This window comes from Gigantopelta aegis, chromosome 9 (assembly GCF_016097555.1).
Source record: "Gigantopelta aegis isolate Gae_Host chromosome 9, Gae_host_genome, whole genome shotgun sequence".
Lineage (NCBI taxonomy): Eukaryota > Metazoa > Mollusca > Gastropoda > Neomphalida > Peltospiridae > Gigantopelta > Gigantopelta aegis.
The window spans coordinates 61,380,522-61,406,638 of NC_054707.1; the positions used below are offsets into that span (position 1 = coordinate 61,380,522).

Genomic DNA, 26,117 nt, shown 5'->3' on the forward strand with positions numbered 1-26,117 from the left:
TCATTTGCACGCTTTGCACGTGTTATGCATGTTCCCAATGCTGAATTTCCGTATAATTGGAGCTTGCGTTCGTGTACGGTGCACACTCCAAATTCGACAATGGTACGACTTCAACTGACTATCGAAGATCGAGGAAGGGCTATTGCTTGGCTTCAGGATGGCAATACGCAAAGAAATGTTGCTCTGAGACTTGGTGTCAGTCAGAGTGTCGTTGGCCGACTGTGGCAACGGTACCAAGCAACGAATTCTGTTCGAAATCATCCACGTTCGAGAAGACCCCGAAGCACTACAAATAGAGAGGACCGCTACATCACCAATATGGCTCTACGTCAACGCACAACCACTGCACGCCGATTACGTGACAATCTGCGGACTGCGACTGGAACTCGAGTGTCTGATCAAACCATAGCAATCATCTGAGAGCCAATAATCTACGCTGCCGTCGCCAGGCTGTTCGACCACCACTCCTACCACGTCACAGAACGGCCAGACGTCACTGGTGCACGCTTCATCTGCGGTGGCAACGTGTTCAGTGGGGTCGAGTGATGTTCACTGATGAGTCCAGGTTTAGTCTCCAGTTCAACGACGGTCGGGTTCGTGTCTACAGACGTCCTGGGGAGCGCTTCGCTGACGTTAACGTTAGACAACGTCACCGGTTCGGTGGTGGCAGCGTCATGGTGTGGGGCGGCATCTCTATCCACCACAGGACCCCCCTCTATGTGGTGGATGGCAATCTGAATGGAATCCGCTATCTGAATGAGATTATCCGGCCGTTGGTTCTCCCAGGCCTTCAGCAGATTGGCGGCGGGGCAGTTCTGCAGGATGACAATGCCAGACCCCACCGCGCCAGGGTGGTAACGGACTTTCTCAGACAACAAGGTATCGCCAGGATGGATTGGCCAGCATATTCGCCTGACTTGGCCCCAATAGAGCGCGCCTGGGACGAATTAGGCAGGAGAGTTCGGGATAACCATGCCCCTCCGGCCAACCTTCATGATCTGGGTCAACTTCTTATGGCAGAGTGGCAGGCCATTCCCCAAGAGTTCTTCAGACGTCTGATCAACAGCATGAGGCAACGATGTGTCGAGTGTATTCGCGCCAGGGGTGGATTCACACACTATTAAACGAATGTTCTAATGTGTAAAATCCATGTTTGACAACCTTCAACTTTGACAGCATGTCATGTGACTTTCTTGTATACAGTGACGTTTATTTGTGGTTTTTTGTAAATATGGAACAATAAATTAAATTTTTGGTGTAGTTTACATCATCAATCTAATACACTCTGAAACTTATTTGGTTATACATTTTTGACCCTTAAATTCTTTTGAATATAAAGCTTTTAAATCCTTTATTTGACAACTTGTAATCTAAACCACCGTTTATGTTCCAGCATAACACGCTTATATTGCCGTACGATATCTTCTTACGAGAACTGGCATGATCACTCTCCGATATCTTCTCACGGGAACTGGCGTGATCACTCTCCATACTGTCCTAACTACTCGGCTGTGCGTGTTCGGTCACGTGTTGTGTTGTAGGCGTGGCTTGTTGGGAGACTGGTTGTAGTGTAGCTCTACCCGCGTACAATGGCCCGTTGATGTACAGTTTATCCGGAATAAACACCGCTCTTTTGCCTTTTTAAACACTGGCCACCGTATTTTCCTGGCATCCTGTACAGACTTTGGAAACTGCTTCCTCACATATCTGTTAGTGGTCTTTAGCTCCTTTGCATGGTTTCGCACGATTTCTCGGTATTGGAACTGATTACATTTTCCCACAGTAGGACGCTTTTTACCAGCCTGTTTCATTCCGATTCTGTGTGCTCTATGGATACAAATGCTAGAAAGTCAATTTTATCCATCAATGTTTTTACCCATTCGGGTGGCGGCATGGATGTCGCGGGACAAACAGGCGTGGCCGTTGCTGGGCTTATCATGAGTGGGAGAAAAGATGTAAGAGGCCCCGGGGTATCGGGCAACGGGCAACAGGCAACTCTATTAACGTGCCCCTATCCACAGAGGTTCAGGCACGCCCACTTCGGATTTAGCCTCTGACTTCGCCAGTGACCAACTCCGGAGCAGGAGGGGGGGGGGGGGGGGGGGGATTGAGTTTGAGGTGGGCGGAATTTGGAAAAAAAGCCATTTAGTAAAGTCAAACACAAGCGCGGACCGAAAAGCAGACACTAAGCAGACCTCAAGTAACACCGAGTGGGAGCCGTGCTCTGATTGGCTAAAGTTCGATTCCTCGGTAAAAATTGGCAAGTACTTGAGTCTACCTATGATAACTGCGTCCAAACCTGTCTGGACTACAAAGTTAAATCGAAAAGTAGTTTTGACTGCTCGACCGAAAAGGTTTTAAGGTGATTTGAGCAATTTAGACGGACTGCCGAAAATAAAAGGTTCCCGACTGTTTACAAAAAAAAATAAACAAAGTTTTTGAGATGACGGCCTAAAAAATTAAAGTCTAGTAAAGTCCATACTCACGGAGGCAAAGGAGGTTGGTAGGAGGTTGGCGTAACAGGACTCATGGCGAGGTGATGCACTGCGCAGGCCTGAAGTTGGAGAGTCCTTCAGTCAAGACCTTGATGTTCCTGTCGATGGCTCCCGGATATATATCTCGCAACACTATCTTAAGGATGCGATGAATCGTAGAGTTGGTCATATCCGGTATCAGGAGTCCTTGCCTGAACAGTCCGTCCTGTTGTGCAGTCACGTGGATCTGGTTGCCAGATCCTGCTGAATGAAGTTGGTATTTTCCGATTCCGTTGGGTAGTTTTCGCCAATTGTTTTCTTGCCAAAGTCCCTTAAGTCGGTTGGTGTCGGTGAAGTCGCCGTGGACAGCTCCCTGCCACTTGGATGGTATGTTGTCGCAGACGATAGTCCATTCGAGTTGGTCGAGTCCCTCCGGTTCGGAAACCGTCGACATCTTCCTTCTCTTGGACTCCCGTCCGGCTGCAGGGTCAACAACAGCAGCAGTGGAAGGCGCTTGTGGGCTCGCTGGGGGGTCCGTCACGATGACGTGCCCAGTTTCCATAACAGCAGGTGGGTCGTCAGGAGGGATCGCCACTGTCAGTGGAGCTGACAGCTTTGGTCCCCCCTGTTCCGCTCCTGGCGAGTGCTTCAGGTCAGAAACTGGGAGCGGCTGCGCAGAATGAACCGCCCCCGGTGGTTTAGCCACCGGGTTTGGATCACCCTGCCTCGCTCCCATTGGTCTCATCCTCCTCTTCGGGGCAGGTGGGACCGCCCCTGGCGGTTGAGCCGCCAAGTTTGGTCCCCCCTGTGAAGTCTTAGGTCGCCGCCTCCTGGTCCTCCTCTTCGATACTGGTGAGTTAGTAGCTCCGTAACTCAAGGTTACAATAGCACTGTCTCCGTTGTGTTCAATGCGGTACTTGACTAGCGGGCTAAGTACACGCAGCACAGCCCCCAGGGTGGGGGGGGGGGGGGGGGGGGGGGGGGGGGGGGGGAGAAATCACCACATTCTCGCTAGTCAACTTCATCGTGTGAAGGTCAGCTGAAAAAAGCCGGGATATCGTTGATAAGCCACGGGATTCATGGTGTTTATAGCATTTGTATACCACTGATGCGGATTACTCATACTGGCTGTTGTAACTTGTGTGCATGTTTGTGCTCATTGAATCGTGACGTACATGGCTACCATTCACCTCAATGTCAACAACGCTTTTATCGATAGGTTTCTTGTCTTTTCCTGCCTTCTGGGTTTTTTTTCGGTGGCATTCGTCAACGAAAACACAACCCCTGAGTGTTGAACAATCACCCACCTTGATATTGCACATAAACAACAACACTTAAAGCCATAATACTTGTAAACTGTCAGAGCCGTCATAATCGCAACTCACAGAGGCAGCCATCTTTCTTGTTAGTAAACATAGTACAACACAAGTGGTTAAGATTAATTTGTTTTATTGGATTATGGTAGTTTTATATTTGCCATTGACGACAGGCCTGATAATGAAGTAGAAGTTTGTTTTGTTTAACGACATCTGTTGTCAAACATTTGGTAATTCTGACACGAAATAATAAAAAATAACCTGCTACATTTTTCCTAATGCAACAAGGGATCTTTTATATGCACTTTCCCACAGACAGAAAAGCACATACCACGGCCTTTGACCAATTGTAGCGCACTGATTGGAACGAGAAAAACCCTAATCAGTTGAATGGATCCACCGACGTGGTTCGATCTTCTGATAATGAGGTGATATTTATAATTATATTAAATGAGCCTATTTGTAGTCATTTCTTTTTGCGCCTTTGGGTTGGAGATTGAGCCAGAATCATGAGAATTATGTGAGCTACGAGAGCTATGTGAGCCATAAAGTGTGAACGATGACACAGACGTAACCGATGGGAGCTTCATTGTTCCTTTGCTTTTCTATTGATAGCACATTTTAGCCAGTGATTCCATCACCATACACAGCTATTGTAATGGCATTCAAGAAATGAGAAGTGATGATCCAAAGTGGCGCATGAGAGCAGGGCCTGTGCTTATAAAACATTTAGAGTCCAGACTCAATCTCAAATGACGTCACATGCATACAATTTGTATGACGTTGTCATGACATTAGTGTCTCAGACTCTATTATAGTCTAGAGTCTAGACTATAAACGTTTTATAAGCACCAGACCTGGACCTTTTATATACTCATACTGCAATTCTCAACTGTATGTCTCTTACCATGACCTGATAAACCACAGAATTACTATCGCATTCAGTCATGTTGTGTTTTAATGTATATGATGATCGGCTGTCTCTTGGTCAAGGCGTTCAAAACTCGTTTAAGCTTGTTTAATAAAAATCTGGAAATTATTCAGCTGTTAAAGACATCACTCTTCAAACTAGCCCTGGAAAATGAACTACTCATCTTTTTCTCTATCGGCTAAGGTTGAAGTAGATACATGCGTTAAAAGAGAATTTAAATTCATATAAAAAAAACATATGATTAAGTTTTAAACCCATACTAACTGAACAAAAAAATCAGTGTAAATAAAAAAAGTTTCTTTACAAATCATCATTAAATTGCATACGTTAAATCGTACAGCCACCGTAAAGCACCTTTATTATCTGTGTACAGCATTATAAATTACTTCGATAATGTGTCTTCACCCCTGTATTAAGAATGGAAGGAAGGAAATGTATTATATAACGACGCACTCAGTATATTTTATTTACGGTTATATGGCGTCAGACATATGGTTATAGACAACACAGATATTGAGAGAGGAAACCCGATGTTGCCATTTTATGGGCTATTCTTTTCGATTAGCAGCAAGGGATCTTTTATATGCACCATCCTACAGACAGGATAGTACATACCACAGCCTTTGTTACACCAGTTGTGGAGCACTGGCTGGAACGATAAATAGCCCAATGGGCACACCGACGGTAATCGATCCTAGTTCGATCGCGCATCAGGCGAGTTCTGTACCACTGAGCTACGTCCCGCCCCTGTATTAAGAATGAGATTAATCTCTATAATCTAATAATTTGTTAAGACACTTTTTTATTTACTAAAAAATGTATTCTGAGTTGGTATTTGTTTATAACTCAGTGATAAGTTTTAATATGAATGTTTACATTATTAATTCTTATATATATACTCTTCAAAAAAAGAAACGCAAAAGGGTACAAATGGGTTATAACTCCGATTTTATGTTTCCTACCGGTTCATGCTTTGTGAATATAAGGTCATTGCATGTCCCAAACACATTCCCACATTTACATTCGATAAAACGCAGCTACTGTACAATAAAGTTCCAAAATGTGAATATTCGCAAAAACGCAGCCACGTGCAAACCATGTCACCACTGCACGTGCGTTGTCTGCACGTGCAACATAAACACCGACAGTATAAAAGTGCAGGGTGTTCGCTTGCCTGGCCCTCTGTATCTGGCCGACAGTTGACAATCCAGGACATGCCACGTCTCAGTGAACCGCAGAGAAACAATGCCATCGGCCGACTACACGCAGGCGAATCCAGAACGGCCGTTGCCAGGGCATTCCATGTGTCCCCAAGCACCATCTCCAGACTGTGGGACCGTTACCAGCAACATGGATCAACACGTGACCTCCCTAGATCCGGTCGACCACGGGTCACTACCCCCGGGCAGGACCGCTACATCCGGGTACGCCACCTTCGGGAACGATTGACTACTGCCACCTCCACAGCCGCAGCAATACCAGGTTTGCGCAGGATATCCGACCAGACCGTACGGAACCGCCTACGTGAGGTAGGAATTCGTGCCAGACGTCCAGTTCGAGGTGTCATCTTAACACCACAACACCGTCGACTCCGACTGCAGTGGTGCCAGATTCATCGACAATGGCCTCAACTGCGATGGAGACAGGTGTGGTTCAGTGACGAGTCCCGATTTCTGCTCCGACGTCATGATGGAAGATGTCGCGTGTATAGGCGTCGTGGTGAACGTTATGCGGCAAACTGCGTGCAGGAAGTGGACAGATTCGGCGGGGGTAGTGTCATGGTGTGGGCAGCCATCTCACACACTGGCAGAACTGACCTGGTCCACGTGCAGGGCAACCTGAATGCACAGGGCTACATTGACCAGATCCTCCGGCCACACATCGTTCCAGTTATGGCCAACGCCAACGCAGTGTTCCAACATGACAACGCCAGGCCTCACACAGCACGTCTCACAACGGCTTTCCTACAGAACAACAACATTAATGTCCTTCCTTGGCCATCGATATCACCGGATTTGAACCCAATTGAGCATCTATGGGACGAGTTGGACCGACGCCTCCGACAGCGACAACCACAGCCCCAGACCCTGCCCGAGCTGGCAGCAGCCTTGCAGGCCGAGTGGGCCACCATCCCCCGGGACGTCATCCGTACTCTGGTTGCTTCAATGGGCAGGCGGTGCCAGGCAGTTGTCAACACACGCGGAGGCCACACCCGGTATTGATTCCAGATAACCTTGACCTTGGTGGTGTGTCCTATCACTTACTCACAATGGACTAGAGTGAATTGTGAACAATCCTGCAACATTTGGTAATTATCGGACTCACCATTCAATAATTAAATCAATTCTCCAAATGTTACGACAATGTGGTTTTGCGTTTCTTCTTTTGAAGAGTATATATATATATCAATCCATCGGTTCCCTTTTTAGACAGCCCATGTCGATGTGGCATGTTCTATGTCTAGAGGAAAGGTCCAACTATATGGGGGTCACTTTGTAACGAAATAATGACCCCAGTTACAATCAACACACTATAGTACTCTATAGTAATTGTCTTATCTCTTACCATGGTAAAAGGGCTACCAGTATATATGAGACAAGTATCTACGAAACAAAGACGTTCGAGCTCTCCTAGATCATCACTTATAATACCCACTGAAATCATGAATGTCCTTAACACCTTTGTCATGAACTTTGTGTATGGTGACATGAGCAGCTAACACTGTTCAGAAACCTGGGATAAAAGTGGCACTATAAATAAAAAATGAAGCTCCCGTCAGGCGGTGATTCTTTCAAACAAAACTGAATTAGCACAAGTCGCTCAGACTTCATCTAGCTCTACCATTCCTTTACCACGTCCCCCTCTTCTGCTGCTCTTGGATGGAGTGTGTCCAGTGAACAATCTTTAAATGCCGCACCCGTTCGCTACATTTTCCCAGCACTCCAGTTAACATACATATTGTACTAGATGTTGACAGTTCAGCATCAGTATATGATCTGTTTAGTTTTATGTGATAGAGTATGTTTTAATAATAACCTATCGCACATTTCCAGTTCGAACGGACGCCCTCCATATTATATTTTAAGGTCAGAATGACCCCATTTTGCAAACTGACCACACAAAAACGATTATGAATTCCCTGTTTCGTGTACATATTATTATAACCCTATTAGTTTAAGGACTCCAGCATGTTCGTATTTTGAATATGATGAACAACGACCATCTTGGATTTGAAGACTAAGATGACCTCAAAATTAAACAATGAACACGCCTAAATATTGTACAATTTCCTTTTAGTACACATAGACACTTCATTTATGATTAAGTCTAAATGATTCAAGAGTTCCGCTGTGTTTTAATTATCAATATGGCTGAAAACGGCCATCTTGAATTTGAATGTCAAAATGACCCTACCAGACGAACGGGCACCCTCTGTGTAATAGGAATAGACACCTTATTCGTGATTCTAACTTACGTATTAAGTAAGATGTGGCGATTTTTGATTTTCAGTATGTCACGAAATAGAATGGCCCCCTCAAAATGTCCCCCCCCCCCCCCGAGAATCTATTTCGAAATAAAACCTCCTATCTTGAAATAGAATCGCCCTGACTCACGAAATACCCCCTTAAAATATTCGCCCCTTAAAATGTTCAACGGTTTTACTCATTTTTAGTTATTCTGTCATTTAATGGACAATGTTCAAGTAAATTATTATTGTTGAATGGTGGTGGAATAAGGGAACATAAACATATTTATATCACCTGTTCTGATATATACACTTGTGCATGACACACACACACACACACACACACACACACACACACACATATGATACAAACACACACACACAGACAGCGTTACACACACACAGAGATAAACACACGCACCCATGCACAGATAAACACACACAGACACACGCACGTATACATACAGACACATACAGAAACACACACGCACCCTACCCCCAAACACATGCAGTAATAAAATTACCACGAATGTGAGATTCTGTTTATCACATAATTATATATATAGACTAACCGGAGAGCCACATAATTATATATATATATATATATATATATATATATATATATATATATATATATATATATAGACTAACTGGAGAGCCACATAATTATATATATAGACTAACTGGAGAGCTAAATACACTATCATATTAGACCGATATATTACTGGTGGAGCAAACCAAACTCTCCCCTTTGTATGCAAATTAGAATAGTAGACTAGCAGAAGAGTGAAACAAACTAGCTCACCGTGTATAAATATATATATACATCATCACATTAGATAAGTACACTACATGTATAATTCAGTTTACATTACAAGGGGTAACTAAATTTAGCGGGAAAGCGAAACATATTTTCTCAATTATATATGGCGAAGAGTATATATTTTTATTCAAATGCTATTGATTAATGTCTTCTTGAAAAATTAAGATGCATGACGTATGAATACCTTATGGAGGAAATCAGGACATTGCATTCATTCACCAAGGAAATAAAGAAATAAAATCTCGCCTATAGTCTCTGTAGTAATTAATTATAACCATAGACGGTATAAGCTAAAGGTAAAATATAGTGTATTCTTCTAATGTAATGTTGTATAATTAGAGGCATAATCCATTCGCTGGACAACTGTTTCCAAAAAGTGTCTAATATATAGGGATATTCCTCTCTTGTTTCGATGACCATTAAACACAGCACGGGAGCGGGATATAGCTCAAGCGGTAGCGTGTCCACCTGTGAAACGGTCGATCATCGGATCGATCCTTCTCAGTAGACCCATTTGCAATTTGGGCTATTTTCCGTTCCAACCAGTGGTCCATAACTGTCCACGGCCGGTGGTTTTATTTCGAAATAAAATTTCAGGGGATGATTTTATTTCGAAATAGAATCGCCGATCGGCGATTTTCGGGGGGGGGGGGGGGGGGGGGGGGCATATTTCGCGATACCGGCAGCCATCATGTATTTGGCTACTTTGTGGAGTTAGCCGGAACGTTCGCGAAGTATATGGGGCTAATTATTTTTTAAAGGTTGAAAAGACCATCGTCAAACTTTGGTTCCCGAACAATGGTCACGGGAAGCCATATTTGACCCTACTAGTATTTGGATATAAAGTTAAGTATGGGACATTGGCACTACTGCAGATAAGCTCTTGCAATACATTTTGGTTATATGAAAGCAACAACCGCCTAAAGCAGCAACATTAAGGAATGCACAGACTTTCAGTTATTAACACTGACTCTTTGTATGTTGGTATTTTTTGCTGTTACTTTGTTTCTAAGACAGAATTTCAGTTATTTGTTTCCAGTCACCGTAATAGATGAATCTACAGGCAATCAGATGCGTTCCTCTGTCATACTTTGTTAACTGATATACAGAGACTGAATGAATGAATGTTTAACGACACCCCAGCACAAAAATACACATCGGCTATTAGGTGTCACAGATGGTACGTATATGAAAACTGAATGAGAACATAGTATATCTGTGAAGGTGTTAAGATAGCATATTTCCAGCACCATGTCGCTGTTGTATAAAATATACAGGTGTTGTTCCTACGGGCCTGCACTAAATCAAAATAATTGTAAACCTCACACAAAGTTCTATGAAGTAGTAATTAGAATTGACTCTCAAGCTTACCTTTTCGTAACTACAGCTGTTTTCACCGTAAATTTCAATGGCTTTCTTATTGCCGAGTCCTTTCTCCAGATAACGTTCAAGAGCCCAGAATCTTTCATTTTTGTCGTGTTCGCTCACGCCGTCTGTAGATATAACCGCATCCATGATGAGAACAGACAGATATGCCGAGATTCGACCGTATTGGTTAAATATAAGTAAATATGCAAATGAGTTCGTCTGAACTCGGTTTTAACCGATGTTAAACGCACACGTGTTCTTGATTGTCAGCAGATAAGGCCCTAACACTTAGTCTTCTTTATCTCGTCGCTATCACTAATATGAACTTTAAATATTGTTTTTGGTGGTTATTCACCCCACCCTATATATATATATATATATATATATATATATATATATATATATATATATATATATATATATCGCAATGATATGGGGGGTGGGGTGGAGAGTGAACATTTTGTTTAGATAGAAATGAAATAATTCATTTTATGTCAACTTATTTTCGTGCTTATATTCAATTAAGGTTCCAGCACGCTGTTCTGGGCGCACGCTGTTCTGGGCACACACCTCAGCTATCTGGGTTGTCTGTCTAGGACAGTGGGTTAGTTGTTAGTGGTTATTGAGAGAGAAGAGAGCCGTTAGGAACTCGCTCTGGGTTGAAGCCGGTACCGTGTTGCGAACTCTGTACATACCAGCCTGTAGTGCGATGGCTTAACCACTGCGCCACCGAGGCCGGTAACGACATAATGACCTCGGCTCGATTAACCTACATTTCACTATGATAGCACACTATATTAACTCACCAATGTCCAATTAAAGTTCAGGCACGTTTTTTGTTGGATATAGGTGCATGTAGGTTTATGTGGTCCGGGACAGAAGGGGTGAAGAGAGGGGTTGAGTTGGAAATGGATAGAATTTGGAATAGCAATTAGTGAAAAAATGAATAGAATAAAAAAAGTTAACAAGCCAAAAGTAAAACGTAATTGACTGCTCAGCCAAATGTTTATACAATTTGGAGCATTTTAGAACGACGATCAAACAAATAAACGAGATAAAGGTCTAAAAGTCCTATCTATATGTCCACGTGTGTGACATCGTTAAGGTGCAATGGCCGGCCTCGGTGGCGTCGTGGTTAGCCCATCGGTCAACAGGCTGGTAGGTACTGGGTTCGGATCCCAGACGAGGCATGGAATTTTTAATCCAGATACCAACTCCAAACCCTGGGTGAGTGCACCGCAAGGCTCAATGGGTAGGTGTAAAACCACTTGCACCGACAAGTGATCCATAACTGGTTCAACAAAGGCCATGGTTTGTGCTATCCTGCGTGTGGGAAGCGCAAATAAAAGATCCCTTGCTGCTAATCGGAAAGAGTAGCCCATGAAGTGGCAACAGCGGGTTTCCTCTCAAAATCTGTGTGGTCCTTAACCATATGTCTGACGCCATATAACCGTAAATAAAATGTGTTGAGTGCGTCGTTAAATAAAACATTTCTTTCTTTCTTTCGTTAAGGTGCACAGCTTGTAGAGATGAGATGGGTTGTAGAGACGTCACGAGATGGGTTGTAGAGACGTCACGAGATGCGTTGTAGAGATGAAATGGCTTATAGAGATGAGATGGGTTGTAGAGACGAGATGGGTTGCAGAGACGAGAGATGGGTGGTAGAGATGAGATGGGTTGTAGAGACGAGAAATGGGTTGTAGAGATGAGATGGTTGTAGAGATGAGATGGGTTGTAGAGACGAGATGGGTTGTAGAGAGGAGATGGGTTGTAGAGATGAGATGGGTTGTAGAGAAGTGTTGGGTTGTAGAGAAGAGATGGGTTGTAGAGACGAGATGGGATGCAGAGACGAGAGATGGGTTGCAGAGACGAGAGATGGGTTGTAGAGATGAGATCGGTTGTAGAGATGAGATGGGTTGCAGAGATGACATGGGTTGTAGAGAAGAGATGGGTTGTAGAGATGAGATGGGTTGCAGAGACGAGATGGGTTGTAGAGATGAGATGGGTTGTAGAGATGACTTGGGTTGTCGATAAAACTCGCTTTGGGTGGGAGCCGGTACCTGGCTGCGAACTCTGTACCTACCAGCCTTATGTCCGATGGCTTAATTACGACAACACCGAGGCCAGTTTGACACACTTGATCTCGTCGCAAGCCGACAAAGTATCACGTGATTTCCGAGTTGCCCATGTCTGCTATATCGGGATGGACTTTGGTAATTAAGATTTAGTCATGCTATTAAAGGATTAACCTTGAATGTGTCTTACCATAGTTTGACACCCAATAGCCGATGTATTTTTCGTGCTGGGGTGTCATTAAACATTCATTCATTCATTCATTCATTCATTCATTCGAATGTGTCTTGTCTTTATTTCATTTAACACTAGGGGCGGGACGTAGCCCAGTGGTACAGCGCTCGCTCGATGCGCGATCAGTGTCGGATCGATCCCCGTCGGTGGGCCCATTGGGCTATTTCTCGTTCCAACCAGTGCACTACGCCTGGTGTATCAAAGGCCGTGGTATGTACTACACTGTCTGTGGGATGGTGCATGGAGGATCCCTTGCTGCTAATTGAAAAGAGTAGCTCATGAAGTGGCGACAGCGGGTTTCCTCTCTCAATATGTGTGTGGTCCTTAACGATATGTCTGATGCCATATAAACGTAAATGAATGAATGAATGAATGAATGAATGTTTAACGACACCCCAACACGAAAAATACATCGGCTATTGGGTGTCAAACTATGGTAAATGCAACCAAATGATGATCAACATCAATATAAAAAGATTTAAATAAAAACACAGTGTCAACAACTGTCTAAAAATGCAAATATCACAGATAGATACTGAATTTTACTCAAAATTTCAATTTGTGCTGTATTGGCCATTCTCAAAGAGAATGTTACACCCCTGCACCACGGTGAGGTTAAATAAAACATTTCTTTCGTTCATTTAATCATGACAGCACTCCCAACTTTGATCGTTATGAGACAAGACGTTTGTTTGTGCGCTCTAGATCTTTACCCCTTCCCTCTCCCTGGGTACGATGATCTCGTCGTTTGATTTGTAACAGTTTCGCGTTGCCTACACCAGGTCACGGACTACCTAACGGTCATGGTGACTTTGGTGTACGGCAACGCAATAAAGAAGACTGGGAGGAAACAGGAAAATAAACGGCGAACTTTGGTGTCGCTGTAGAGAGGACTAGGAGGGAATAGGAAGAGGAAACAGAGAACTATGGTGTACGGCAACGCGATAAATAGGACTGGGAGGGAACAGGAAGAGGAAACAGAGAACTGTGGTGTACGGCGACACGATAAAGAAGACTAGGAGGGAACAGGAAGAGGAAACAGAGAACTGTGGTGTACGGCAACGCGATAAAGAAGATTAGGAGGGAACAGGAAGAGGAAACAGAGAACTGTGGTGTACGGCGACACGATAAAGAAGACTAGGAGGGAACAGGAAGAGGAAACAGAGAACTGTGGTGTACGGCAACGCGATAAAGAAGACTAGTAGGGAACAGGAAGAGGAAACAGAGAACTGTGGTGTACGGCGACGCGATAAAGAAGACTAGGAGGGAACAGGAAGAGGAAACGGAGAACCGTGGTGTACGGCGACACGATAAAGAAGACTAGATAGGAATAGGAAGAGGAAACTGAGAACTTTGGTGTACGGCGACGAGATAAGGTATCACTACACAGATCACTTCCGGGTGAGAGTTTCATTCATCGTGGACATAAGTTATAGCTTACATATTCACTTCTAAGAAATGGTGAAGAATTAAAACAATGTGTACTAGTATGTTTAATGGTAAGCCGGTGTTAACCGGTGCTAAGAAAACACCTTGATCTAGCCATTATAGGCTTTCAAAAGTGTGCCTTTATTACATTAATTCAATATATAATTGTTATCTATCAACTTTATACATGTCTCTATAAGCAAGATGTGTTGTTTTGACAATTTTTTAAAAATTTAATTAAATTAACATTTGTTTACCTCTCGAAAAATATTGCTGTTATTAGAAGAAAAAATAACTAATGAAAACATTTCTAAATTTAATAAAAGTAAATAAATAAAATGTGTTGGTAAATAGTAAAATTAGTTGTTGATGCACAATATCATATCTTATTTTTATTTATTTAATTAGTTTTCTATTTATTTATTGTTTTATACACCCCACATTATAATGTATTTCTACCTCTTTTAAAAAACATTTCCACCGGATGTTTATAAAATGGAAAGACTTCCTTAACGAGCACTGACTCAAGTTTTTTCTCTCTGACTTTTTATTTACGGTTATATGGCGTCAGACATATGGTTACGGAAACCTGCTGTCGCCACTTCATGGGCTACTATTTTCGATTAGCAGCAATGGATATTTTTAATGCACCATCCCTCAGACAGGATAGTACATACCACGACCTGTTTTACACCAGTTATGGACCACTGGCTGGAACGAGAAATAGCCCAATGGGTCCATCGACGGGGATCGATCCTAGACCGACCGCTCATCAAGTGAACGCTTTATAACTGGGCTACGTCCCGCCCCGTTGTTTGATAAATACCAACTTATGTTTTGACTTAGATAAGTCAGTTTCAAAAATTAAATTTAAACTTATGTCAAAACTTAAGTTCTTTGATAAATACGGGTCCTGAAGGTCTGTTTCATTTTCAGGGCACTGGGGCATTTGAACTCGGCAATGTGGCAAATTTGTCGCATTTCCTCGCGTTAAATTCGAGCCCTGGACATGTCATTCTCAGTTTGTACTAATTTTATTCCAAATTCAACCCACCTGAAACGTACATCCCACCCACTCCTGTCCCGGACTTAGTCAGAGGTTAAGCCCAGATGGGCGTGCCTGAACCTTCTTGGATATGGGCACGTTAAAAAGAGTTCTGTATTCCCAATCATGAAAGAACCACAGCTAAAAGACGCTGGACCCAATTTTCGTTTCCAGAAAAAAGAAGGAAATGTCCTTATATAAAACCACCCACCCTAAGGACAATATTGCCAGTCATTTTAGTAGAAAATGGAGCAAAAATATCGGCGGCTCGATTGTCAGTGCTATTGTGAAAGACAGGGCTAAATGGTTATCAGCAGAAAAGAGAACCTAATACGTCAGCGATCCGGCAGAATTGAAAAGTTAGAGGAAGCTCTCTTTATGTGGGTTTCAGATGTCCACGCCTAAAACGCCTGTGTTACAGACCAGATGTTAATTGAAAACTTGAAGAGGTTTAGTCAAGAAGTTAGGGTTGACAGTGATTTGTCCTATTATTCAGGATGGTTATACAAGTTCAAAAAACGATATCACATCATTTTTGTTTTGTTCAACTAATTTTCGTGCTTATATCCAATTAAGGGTCAATCACGCTGTCCTGGGCACACACAGCTATCTGGGCTGTCTGTCCAGGAAAGTCGGTTAGTTGTTATTGGTTAGTGAGAGAGAAGATAGTGTAGTTTTCTTACATCTACCCACTGAGTCGTTAAAACCCGCTCTGGGTAGGCTATATACAAATTGGGGGGCATGATCGACAGTTGTCATGAGCGTCGTGAGTAGCTTCGTAGAAGCTGTGAATCTCTAGCGACTAACGTACATATTTCGTATAAGATGTTAAAATGGCTCCGAAAAACGGTCATATTTATCGTACGATTTCCCTCGTATGTCATAATTAAATCGTATGTCCTCTTGACATTGTCGTTTAACGATTGGCTGTTGTAAGAGTACATTTCTTTCTGATTGGCTGACACGACATTCCACAGATACTACTTTCTTCATTACTACATTTTTATTTCGAGTGTAAGCTGATCACATGCCGTATTGACAAATACGTGTTTTTAATTAACTTAATAAAACATTAATTGATTATTTATGATAACTTGTATTATATTACGATGTAGTTGTGACACATCAAACACTTAATTATGAATAACGTTCACAACTGTTAGAAATCTATACTAAGGTCGACGAGTCACTTTTCGCACCCTTGTTTTGTAGCATATCCTACCGTAATTTCACTTGACAAGTAAAAGGTACAATGTTTTAATCACAAGATTTTCTTCAAAAACATTCAGGTGCGTTAATAATGTTCAAAAAAATAATAATTCAATAGCAATTTTGCACTGGAATTTCTCCAGCATTCTTAAAACGGAAACATCACGTACCCAATTTATAGTTATTGTAAGGAGATGCAAAGTGACGTCATTGGAATACTGACGTCATTCAAATTCAAAACTAATTGTTTCAATTACTGTGTATTTGTTTGCTTTTTAGTATACACATGCTTTACAATTTACAGCTGTGATACATGTGTACTCTTTACTTATGGGCGTATAAATATCACGTAACTTTAGAACAGGTTGTGATTTGGTTTTCAAGACATCAATGAACAAACATTACTCCGCCGTTAAGGAAACGTTAGTTTGTAAACAATGACTGGAATGTTCATTTAGCAAGACAGTTCTACGATGTTTACGACACTCGTGCCTAAATTATCGCATTTCCCTCGCTCTCGCTCGGGAAATATGATAATTTAGGCACTCATGTCGTAAACATCGTCTGTCATGGACACTCATATAATATCCTCTATATATAACCCCTTGCCAAACAATGAGATGACGCCGGTTACACTGCGAAATATACGTTAACAAGTTGTATTAAGTTGTGGTATTCATGTAAAATGGCCTGGTCACAGAGCCCTCAAAGCGAATGTTACACCCCTGCACCACGGTTGAGGTTCAATATAAAAAATTTCTTTCGTGTTCACTGTTAAAATCATGACGATCACTTTGATACTGTTACTGAGATTTCAAGACGTTTGTTTGTGCATTCTCTAGATTCTTTACCCCTCCCTCACCCGGTGAGGTACGATGATCTCGTCGTTTGATTTGTAACAGTTTCGCGTTGCCTACACCAGGTCACGGACTACCTAACGGTCATGGTGACTTTGGTGTACGGCCAACGCAATAAAGAAGACTGGGAGGAAACAGGAAAATAAACGGGCGAACTTTGGTGTCGCTGTAGAGAGGACTAGGAGGGAATAGGGAGAGTGGAAACAGAGAACTATGGTGTACGGCAACGCGATAAGGACTAAAACGCGGAGGAAACAGGAAGAGGATAAACAGGCGAACTAGTGGTGTACGGCCGACACGATAAAGAGGACTAGGAGGGAACAGGAAGAGGAAACAGAGAACTGTGGTGTACGGGCAACGCGATAAAGAAGACTAGGAGGGAACAGGGAAGAGGAAACAGAGAACTGTGGTGTACGGCGACACGATAAAGAAGACTAGGAGGGAACAGGAAGAGGAAACAGAGAACTGTGGGTGTACGGCAACGCGAATAAAGAAGACTGGTGTAGGGAACAAGAAGACTAGTAGGGAAGAGGAAACAGAGAACTGTGGTGTACGGCGACGCGATAAAGAAGACTAGGAGGGAACAGGAAGAGGAAACGGAGAACCGTGGTGTACGGCGACACGATAAAGAAGACTAGATAGGGGGAATAGGAAGAGGAAACTGAGAACTTTGGTGTACGGCGACGAGATAAGGTATCACTACACAGATCACTTCCGGGTGAGAGTTCATTCATCGTGGACATAAGTTATAGCTTACATATTCACTTCTAAGAAATGGTGAAGAATTAAAACAATGTGTACTAGTATGTTTAATGGTAAGCCGGTGTTAACCGGTGCTAAGAAAACACCTTGATCTAGCCATTATAGGCTTTCAAAAGTGTGCCTTTATTACATTAATTCAATATATAATTGTTATCTATCAACTTTATACATGTCTCTATAAGCAAGATGTGTTGTTTTGACAATTTTTTAAAAATTTAATTAAATTAACATTTGTTTACCTCTCGAAAAATATTGCTGTTATTAGAAGAAAAAATAACTAATGAAAACTTTCTAAATTTAATAAAAGTAAATAAATAAAATGTGTTGGTAAATAGTAAAATTAGTTGTTGATGCACAATATCATATCTTATTTTTATTTATTTAATTAGTTTTCTATTTATTTATTGTTTTATACACCCCACATTATAATGTATTTCTACCTCTTTTAAAAAACATTTCCACCGGATGTTTATAAAATGGAAAGACTTCCTTAACGAGCACTGACTCAAGTTTTTTCTCTCTGACTTTTTATTTACGGTTATATGGCGTCAGACATATGGTTACGGAAACCTGCTGTCGCCACTTCATGGGCTACTATTTTCGATTAGCAGCAATGGATATTTTTAATGCACCATCCCTCAGACAGGATAGTACATACCACGACCTGTTTTACACCAGTTATGGACCACTGGCTGGAACGAAAAATAGCCCAATGGGTCCATCGACGGGGATCGATCCTAGACCGACCGCTCATCAAGTGAACGCTTTATAACTGGGCTACGTCCCGCCCCGTTGTTTGATAAATACCAACTTATGTTTTGACTTAGATAAGTCAGTTTCAAAATTAAATTTAAACTTATGTCAAAACTTAAGTTCTTGATAAATACGGGTCCTGAAGGTCTGTTTCATTTTCAGGGCACTGGGGCATTTGAACTCGGCAATGTGGCAAATTTGTCGCATTTCCTCGCGTTAAATTCGAGCCCTGGACATGTCATTCTCAGTTTGTACTAATTTTATTCCAAATTCAACCCACCTGAAACGTACATCCCACCCACTCCTGTCCCGGACTTAGTCAGAGGTTAAGCCCAGATGGGCGTGCCTGAACCTTCTTGGATATGGGCACGTTAAAAAGAGTTCTGTATTCCCAATCATGAAAGAACCACAGCTAAAAGACGCTGGACCCAATTTTCGTTTCCAGAAAAAAGAAGGAAATGTCCTTATATAAAACCACCCACCCTAAGGACAATATTGCCAGTCATTTTAGTAGCGAAAATGGAGCAACAATATCGGCGGCTCGATTGTCAGTGCTATTGTGAAAGACAGGGCTAAATGGTTATCAGCAGAAAAGAGAACCTAATACGTCAGCGATCCGGCAGAATTGAAAAGTTAGAGGAAGCTCTCTTTATGTGGGTTTCAGATGTCCAAGCCTAAAACGCCTGTGTTAAAAGACCAGATGCTAATTGAAAACTTGAAGAGGTTTAGTCAAGAAGTTAGGGTTGACAGTGATTTTTCCTATTATTCAGGATGGTTATACAAGTTCAAAAAACGATATCACATAATTTTTGTTTTGTTCAACTAATTTTCGTGCTTATATCCAATTAAGGGTCAAGCACGCTGTCCTGGGCACACACAGCTATCTGGGCTGTCTGTCCAGGAAAGTCGGTTAGTTGTTATTGGTTAGTGAGAGAGAAGATGGTGTAGTTTTCTTACACTACCCACTGAGTCGTTAAAACCCGCTCTGGGTAGGCTATATACAAATTGGGGGGCATGATCGACAGTTGTCATGAGCGTCGTGAGTAGCTTCGTAGAAGCTGTGAATCTCTAGCGACTAACGTACATATTTCGTATAAGATGTTAAAATGGCTCCGAAAAACGGTCATATTTATCGTACGATTTCCCTCGTATGTCATAATTAAATCGTATGTCCTCTTGACATTGTCGTTTAACGATTGGCTGTTGTAAGAGTACATTTCTTTCTGATTGGCTGACACGACATTCCACAGATACTACTTTCTTCATTACTACATTTTTATTTCGAGTGTAAGCTGATCACATGCCGTATTGACAAATACGTGTTTTTAATTAACTTAATAAAACATTAATTGATTATTTATGATAACTTGTATTATATTACGATGTAGTTGTGACACATCAAACACTTAATTATGAATAACGTTCACAACTGTTAGAAATCTATACTAAGGTCGACGAGTCACTTTTCGCACCCTTGTTTTGTAGCATATCCTACCGTAATTTCACTTGAAAGTAAAAGGTACAATGTTTAATCACAAGATTTTCTTCAAAAACATTCAGGTGCGTTAATAATGTTCAAAAAAATAATAATTCAATAGCAATTTTGCACTGGAATTTCTCCAGCATTCTTAAAACGGAAACATCACGTACCCAATTTATAGTTATTGTAAGGAGATGCAAAGTGACGTCATTGGAATACTGACGTCATTCAAATTCAAAACTAATTGTTTCAATTACTGTGTATTTGTTTGCTTTTTAGTATACACATGCTTTACAATTTACAGCTGTGATACATGTGTACTCTTTACTTATGGGCGTATAAATATCACGTAACTTTAGAACAGGTTGTGATTTGGTTTTCAAGACATCAATGAACAAACATTACTCCGCCGTTAAGGAAACGTTAGTTTGTAAACAATGACTGGAATGTTCATTTAGCAAGACAGTTCTACGATGTTTACGACACTCGTGCCTAAATTATCGCATTTCCCTCGCTCTCGCTCGGGAAATATGATAATTTAGGCACTCATGTCGTAAACATCGTGTGTCATGGACACTCATATAATATCCTCTATATATAACCCCTTGCCAAACAATGAGATGACGCCGGTTACACTGCGAAATATACGTTAACAAGTTGTATTAAGTTGTGGTATTCATGTAAAATGGCCTGGTCACAGAGCCACGACAAGAAACCGTTTGTTTTTAGTCGTACCAATGTATTTATAATAAATGATACATGGCATACTACTCATACAAACAGGATAGCATACACGACGTCCTTTGATGGGTCATTGGTTGGGACGGGAAATAATCAAACGGGCCCACTGAGGAGGATCGAACTTTCAGTAAATGGAACCTCAGACAGACGTTCTTGCTACGTTATCCTGGTCATTTGGGGACAGGGACTTTTAGATGTAAAATCCGATTTTTTTTTCCATTTAAGCGGAACCCTTAATCCTGCGTGGGGGGGGGGGGGATCGTGCGATCCCTCCCCCTCCTATCCCCCCCCCCTCCTTCTCCCGGCTACAGGCCTAACATGGTACTTAATATGTTTGCTTCAAACATTCAAACGAAGTACCTTATGACTGCGCATAATAAACCCTCATGAATTTATAATAAAGAGACCATCCTGAGTTTGTAGCTATATTATCAAGCTGTCGGCTAGTCTAATCTGTTATAAATAAAACTTACATCTTTCTTAGGTTAAATAATCTTGCTTTGAATTTAAATAGCTGTATATGCAATACTGTTACATTTCTGACCATTCTCAGGTCGGTAGCAAGGTCAGAGGGACTATAGCCCCACTTTTATAAACCCGGTTTCAAATATGGCTTTTGACACCCCACCCCCCCCCCCCTCCTATACAGAGTGTGCCTCCTCCCCTCCCCCAACTCCAGATATCGTTCCTACGGGCTTGATTGTAATGTTTTATATACCATAGCTCAAATTTTATACAGAAACCACCCCAGCCCATGGGCTATAATATACACCCGACTTATTAACACATTATTAATACAGGTAGTGTATTCCAAGACGTGTGCGGTTTTGTGTGTGTGTGTGTGTGTGAGTGCGTGTGTGCGTGCGTGTGCGTGTGCGTGCGCGTGTGTGTGGGTGTGTGTGTGTGTGACTGCTAATAGTGAGACATGGTAGTTCGAGGCAGTCAGCCACGAAGTTTATTCAGCAATTACCCATTGGCAAACTTGCCTTTTTGTTAACGTATAATGATTTCCAACCTGCAACCGTTGGCGTCTAGCGTCTAATTTTATAGTAACATAATGCAGTGAAAAGCATTTATAGTTAAATTACTTTTTCAAAAGGTGTTCAATTTATGCTTTGAATAACATTTTTATGTAGTAAAAAATAATTCAATTTACATTTAATTTACATAATACATTTATGCATTCCACTTTTTCATATCTATTTACTTGCATATAACAACCACCTGTCCGTAACGTTTGCCAGGACCTGTAAGTGGCTGTTATATATACACGTTCGATTGGATTTATAGGTTATCACCAGAGTGTGTTTCGGTATCGTCAATATCATATATATTAGGAATACAATGTGTAAATATGTGAGCCTTTGGCGAGCATAATACATTATTCTTATTACTAATACTAGTATATGATACTGAAAAATACCGAAACACACAAGGGTAATATTCTCTTTATGATATAATCTCAAGCTGAATACGTGTTTTTTGTAGACGCAACTTTAGTTCAAGTCAGCCATTACTTGATATTCAGATGACATAAGAATATATGGCACCATGTCCTGGGAGAGCCATACATTAAAATAAACCAGTAGTTGACATTATTTGTTTTTAGAACGCTGGATAGCTTTCAACGTAAAGTTGCTATTAAATGTTTGTTTTTTTGTTCGATGATTATGAATGTGTACACCAATTCTGGAGTGTCGCCGTAGCACGTTTACGTACAGGTCAATAAATATAGTGCTGTGACCTGATTAATTTACATCTAATTTGCAAAGTTATCAAATTGTTGAAAGCATGTGATCCGGAAAATATCACCAACTTTTATTACACTAGATACGTTACCTATACAATTCTTTGTTTGTTTAACGACGCCAATGGAGCACATTGATTAATTAATCATCGGCTATTGTGAGTCAAACATTTGGTAATTATGACACGTAGTCATCAGAGGAAACCCGCTACATTTTCCTTATGCAGCAAGATATCTTTTATATGCACTTTCCCATAGATAGGAAAGCACATTCCACGGCCTTTGACCAGTTGTGGTGCACTGGTCCTATACAATTCATTCAAGAACATAAAAATAACTTGTCCTTGTTCAAGCTGCTACAATGGCGGCCATCTTGAATTAAAATGCCTTAATTAGCTGGAAATAGTTCAAAATTAATTCATGGTGAATGTTGACAAGTGCATTTCACTGTGTGTAATTAAAATGAACTATTATATATAATGAAAAAAACAAAACAGAACTTTATTACTCTCAAGGTCACCATTCGGTGACATAAGAGGAGTACACAAGTTTACACAGAAAAGTTAGCAATCAAGATGACAAGACATTACATAAATAACAGTACATAATAAATACTAATACAACATACAATAACTACAAATAGGTTTTCAGAAGGAACCACTTTGTTTATGACATTGATAAACTGGGACACTTTTCTTAGTATGCCAGCATTTTTACAATTACACAGCTGTGTGCATTTAATGACATTGGGTCGAATCATGTAATATTTCTTTAAATACATTTGTCTTTCATCCTTAAATTGATCACATATCAGCAAATAGTGAAACTCATATCCGATGTCGTTCGAAGAGCATAATGAACATATTCGTTTTTACGTGGTATTTTAGAGCACGGCCCTTTTCAATAGGTAAAAAATGATTGGAAAGACGAACTCGTAGAAAAGTAATATAATTCTTCCTGCTTAATATATTAAAGTAAGCTTCAAACTCTGTGTTTTCTTTAATAAGTCTATATGTTAAGCTTTTTGTAGATTGCATCACATCATTGTGCCAGTATTGTATAAACTGGTCTCCCAGACGGAGCTTGGCAGTTTGTTTCAACCAGTTCATTGTATGAAAATTTTGGGTGTCCCAAATGTAATTCAGTCCAAGTTTATTAAATATATCTCTGACGTTTTTCATCCATTTATAATTGGTTCCATATTGAATAAAATCATAATACATCAATTTATAAATATATAATGACAATTTAGTACTTTTTCCAGTTATAAGACGTACCCAAAACAAACAAGTTTATACTTGTTATCCATTTCACAATTGTTGCCCTTAGCTCGCATACACTCATTTACATATATATTTATTCAATACGGTCGAATCTCGGCATTTTCTGGGTGTTCTCATCATGGATGCGGTTGGTTTTGTAGACGACGCGAGCGAACAGATCAAAAATGAAACCTTCAATGCTATTTGTCTTTATCATCAGAAAGGACTTGGCAATAAGAAAACCGTTGAAGTATACGATGAAACCAGCCATAGTTACGAAAAGGTAAGCTTGGGAGTCTACAATTTACTAATATATACTAGAACATTTACCAGCGGATGACATTCTGTCACCAGTGGGCATTTTGAGATATGTCTTTAAACCAACCCCCTGTCCCCATTAAAAAAACCCTAAACTTTTAATATATTTTAGCCATTTATTTCCCTCACTCGTAATACGGGTTACAGCTAGTTCAAATATAATATAAATATTGAAACATTGCCCTGTGTTTTATGAACATCTGCTTTCAGTCGTATGTATTAATTAATAATTGAACGTTATATTTTTGACGTTCCTGCGATGATAAACACCAAAACCGTTTTACACACTGTATTAATATTGCCATCATACAAAACTATATTGAAAATCCCAATCGAACTGTATTCCATAATGTGATAACTGTATCAATACACAAATAAGGGAATTTCCTTAGAAAGTTGCATTCGGTTTTTCCGTCAAATCACCGATTCATTATAGTGATTTACATAAGGTTTTATAAATTTTAATTTTCTGAATCAAATGTGGACAAAAGTTATAAAATTTAAAATCAACTGATAACGCAAACAGATTTTTTTTCTTCAAAAATATCAAATGATAATTTATTGAGTATACTTATAAATGGAAGATTTGTTGTAAAGCGGTTGGTTAGAGTATAAATTTTGAACTAATTAACGTAAGAGAGAGCGTAAGATTATTTAGAAGATTTATCAATTACTATATTAAACTTGCAGTTGTCAAAAGTTGAATGAGTGAAAAGTGAATGTGAACACTGACTTGAAAGGGATAAAGTGGTTTCAGTGTTACTGTGTGTGTGGATTTCAGAGGAAGTTTGTCATTGTGTGATATTATTATCGGAAAGGACAGATCGTGTAATTGTGCACGAAGGAGTATGTGTTTTCGCGCATGTAAGTTGTGGATTTGGTGTTTTTGTCTAATCTGACAGAGCTGCGTTCATGTCTCTCGTCTGATTTGTTGAACATTGTCACGGGGATCCTATAATACCCGTAACTGAATGAAACACACGATTATCCAAATATCTCTCCTAACTGTATATCTATTAGATCTCTCTGTAACGGGCAGTATACCCGCGTGGCTCGTCTAGGTATGATCTGAGATAAGATCTTATATAAAGTATGTATTATTATAGCACGTTTAGTTCACTAGAAAAACACAACAAAAACACAATACACTTTGGAATCGGTATTATCCTACGCTGACAAATGTACTGCCGCAGTAGTTAATTAACAACAACAAATAATAACAACCCAGAACTGATCACTTAATTAGTTAATCTCTAGGTGTCTAGTTTACACAATATTCTAATCACTTCACCGTGACACAACGCACACACGTGTGATAATTGAGAAACGCTTCCAGGGGAACTTAATTAATAAAGGAATTACAACTCTATTCCTAACTGGTTAATTTTTAATTAACCCTTAACTACTCATTCAGTAACCTTGTAACACAGAATTAATACTGGTACCAATCACAATAAAGACAATAACCTACAGTTTACCTAGGTCCTCTAGGATGACTGGTTAAGCTTTATATATATTAGACACTGAGCCTACAGTTTACTGCGTCAGATTACTGGCAGCACCGTCTAATTAATATTGGTATAATACAGTATTAAAATATTTAAAGTCACATCAGTCACATCAAGGTTATACACAGAGCAGAAATAAAATATTTACCAGTCCGGACGGACAACGATCCCTGGGAGCCTTCCTATGGTTCTCCCCTATATCTCTAAAACCCTAGCTATTTATCATAAAACCGAATATCGCCTGGGGGCACATCGCGGTACCGAATACCTACAAGTGATATTTCCACAGCGACCGAGGCGGGAATTTTCCTTAGATGGCCAG

The 26,117-nt window shown here is 40.7% G+C and overlaps 1 protein-coding gene and 1 pseudogene across 1 annotated transcript in view; one reads left to right on the forward strand and one right to left on the reverse strand.

The window, feature by feature from the left end:
- LOC121382158 overlaps window positions 1-3,339 on the reverse strand; it is a 39,704-nt gene extending 36,365 nt beyond the window's left edge. Inside the window, exon 1 of the mRNA XM_041511671.1 lies at window positions 2,487-3,339. Within this exon, the coding sequence (XP_041367605.1) occupies window positions 2,527-3,219 (693 nt within the window). The 5' untranslated portion in view covers window positions 3,220-3,339 and the 3' untranslated portion in view covers window positions 2,487-2,526. The remainder of the gene's footprint in view (window positions 1-2,486) is intronic.
- A 6,083-nt stretch (window positions 3,340-9,422) lies between these two features.
- On the forward strand, window positions 9,423-12,412 carry LOC121381675 (annotated as a pseudogene).
- Window positions 12,413-26,117: the final 13,705 nt, after the last annotated feature.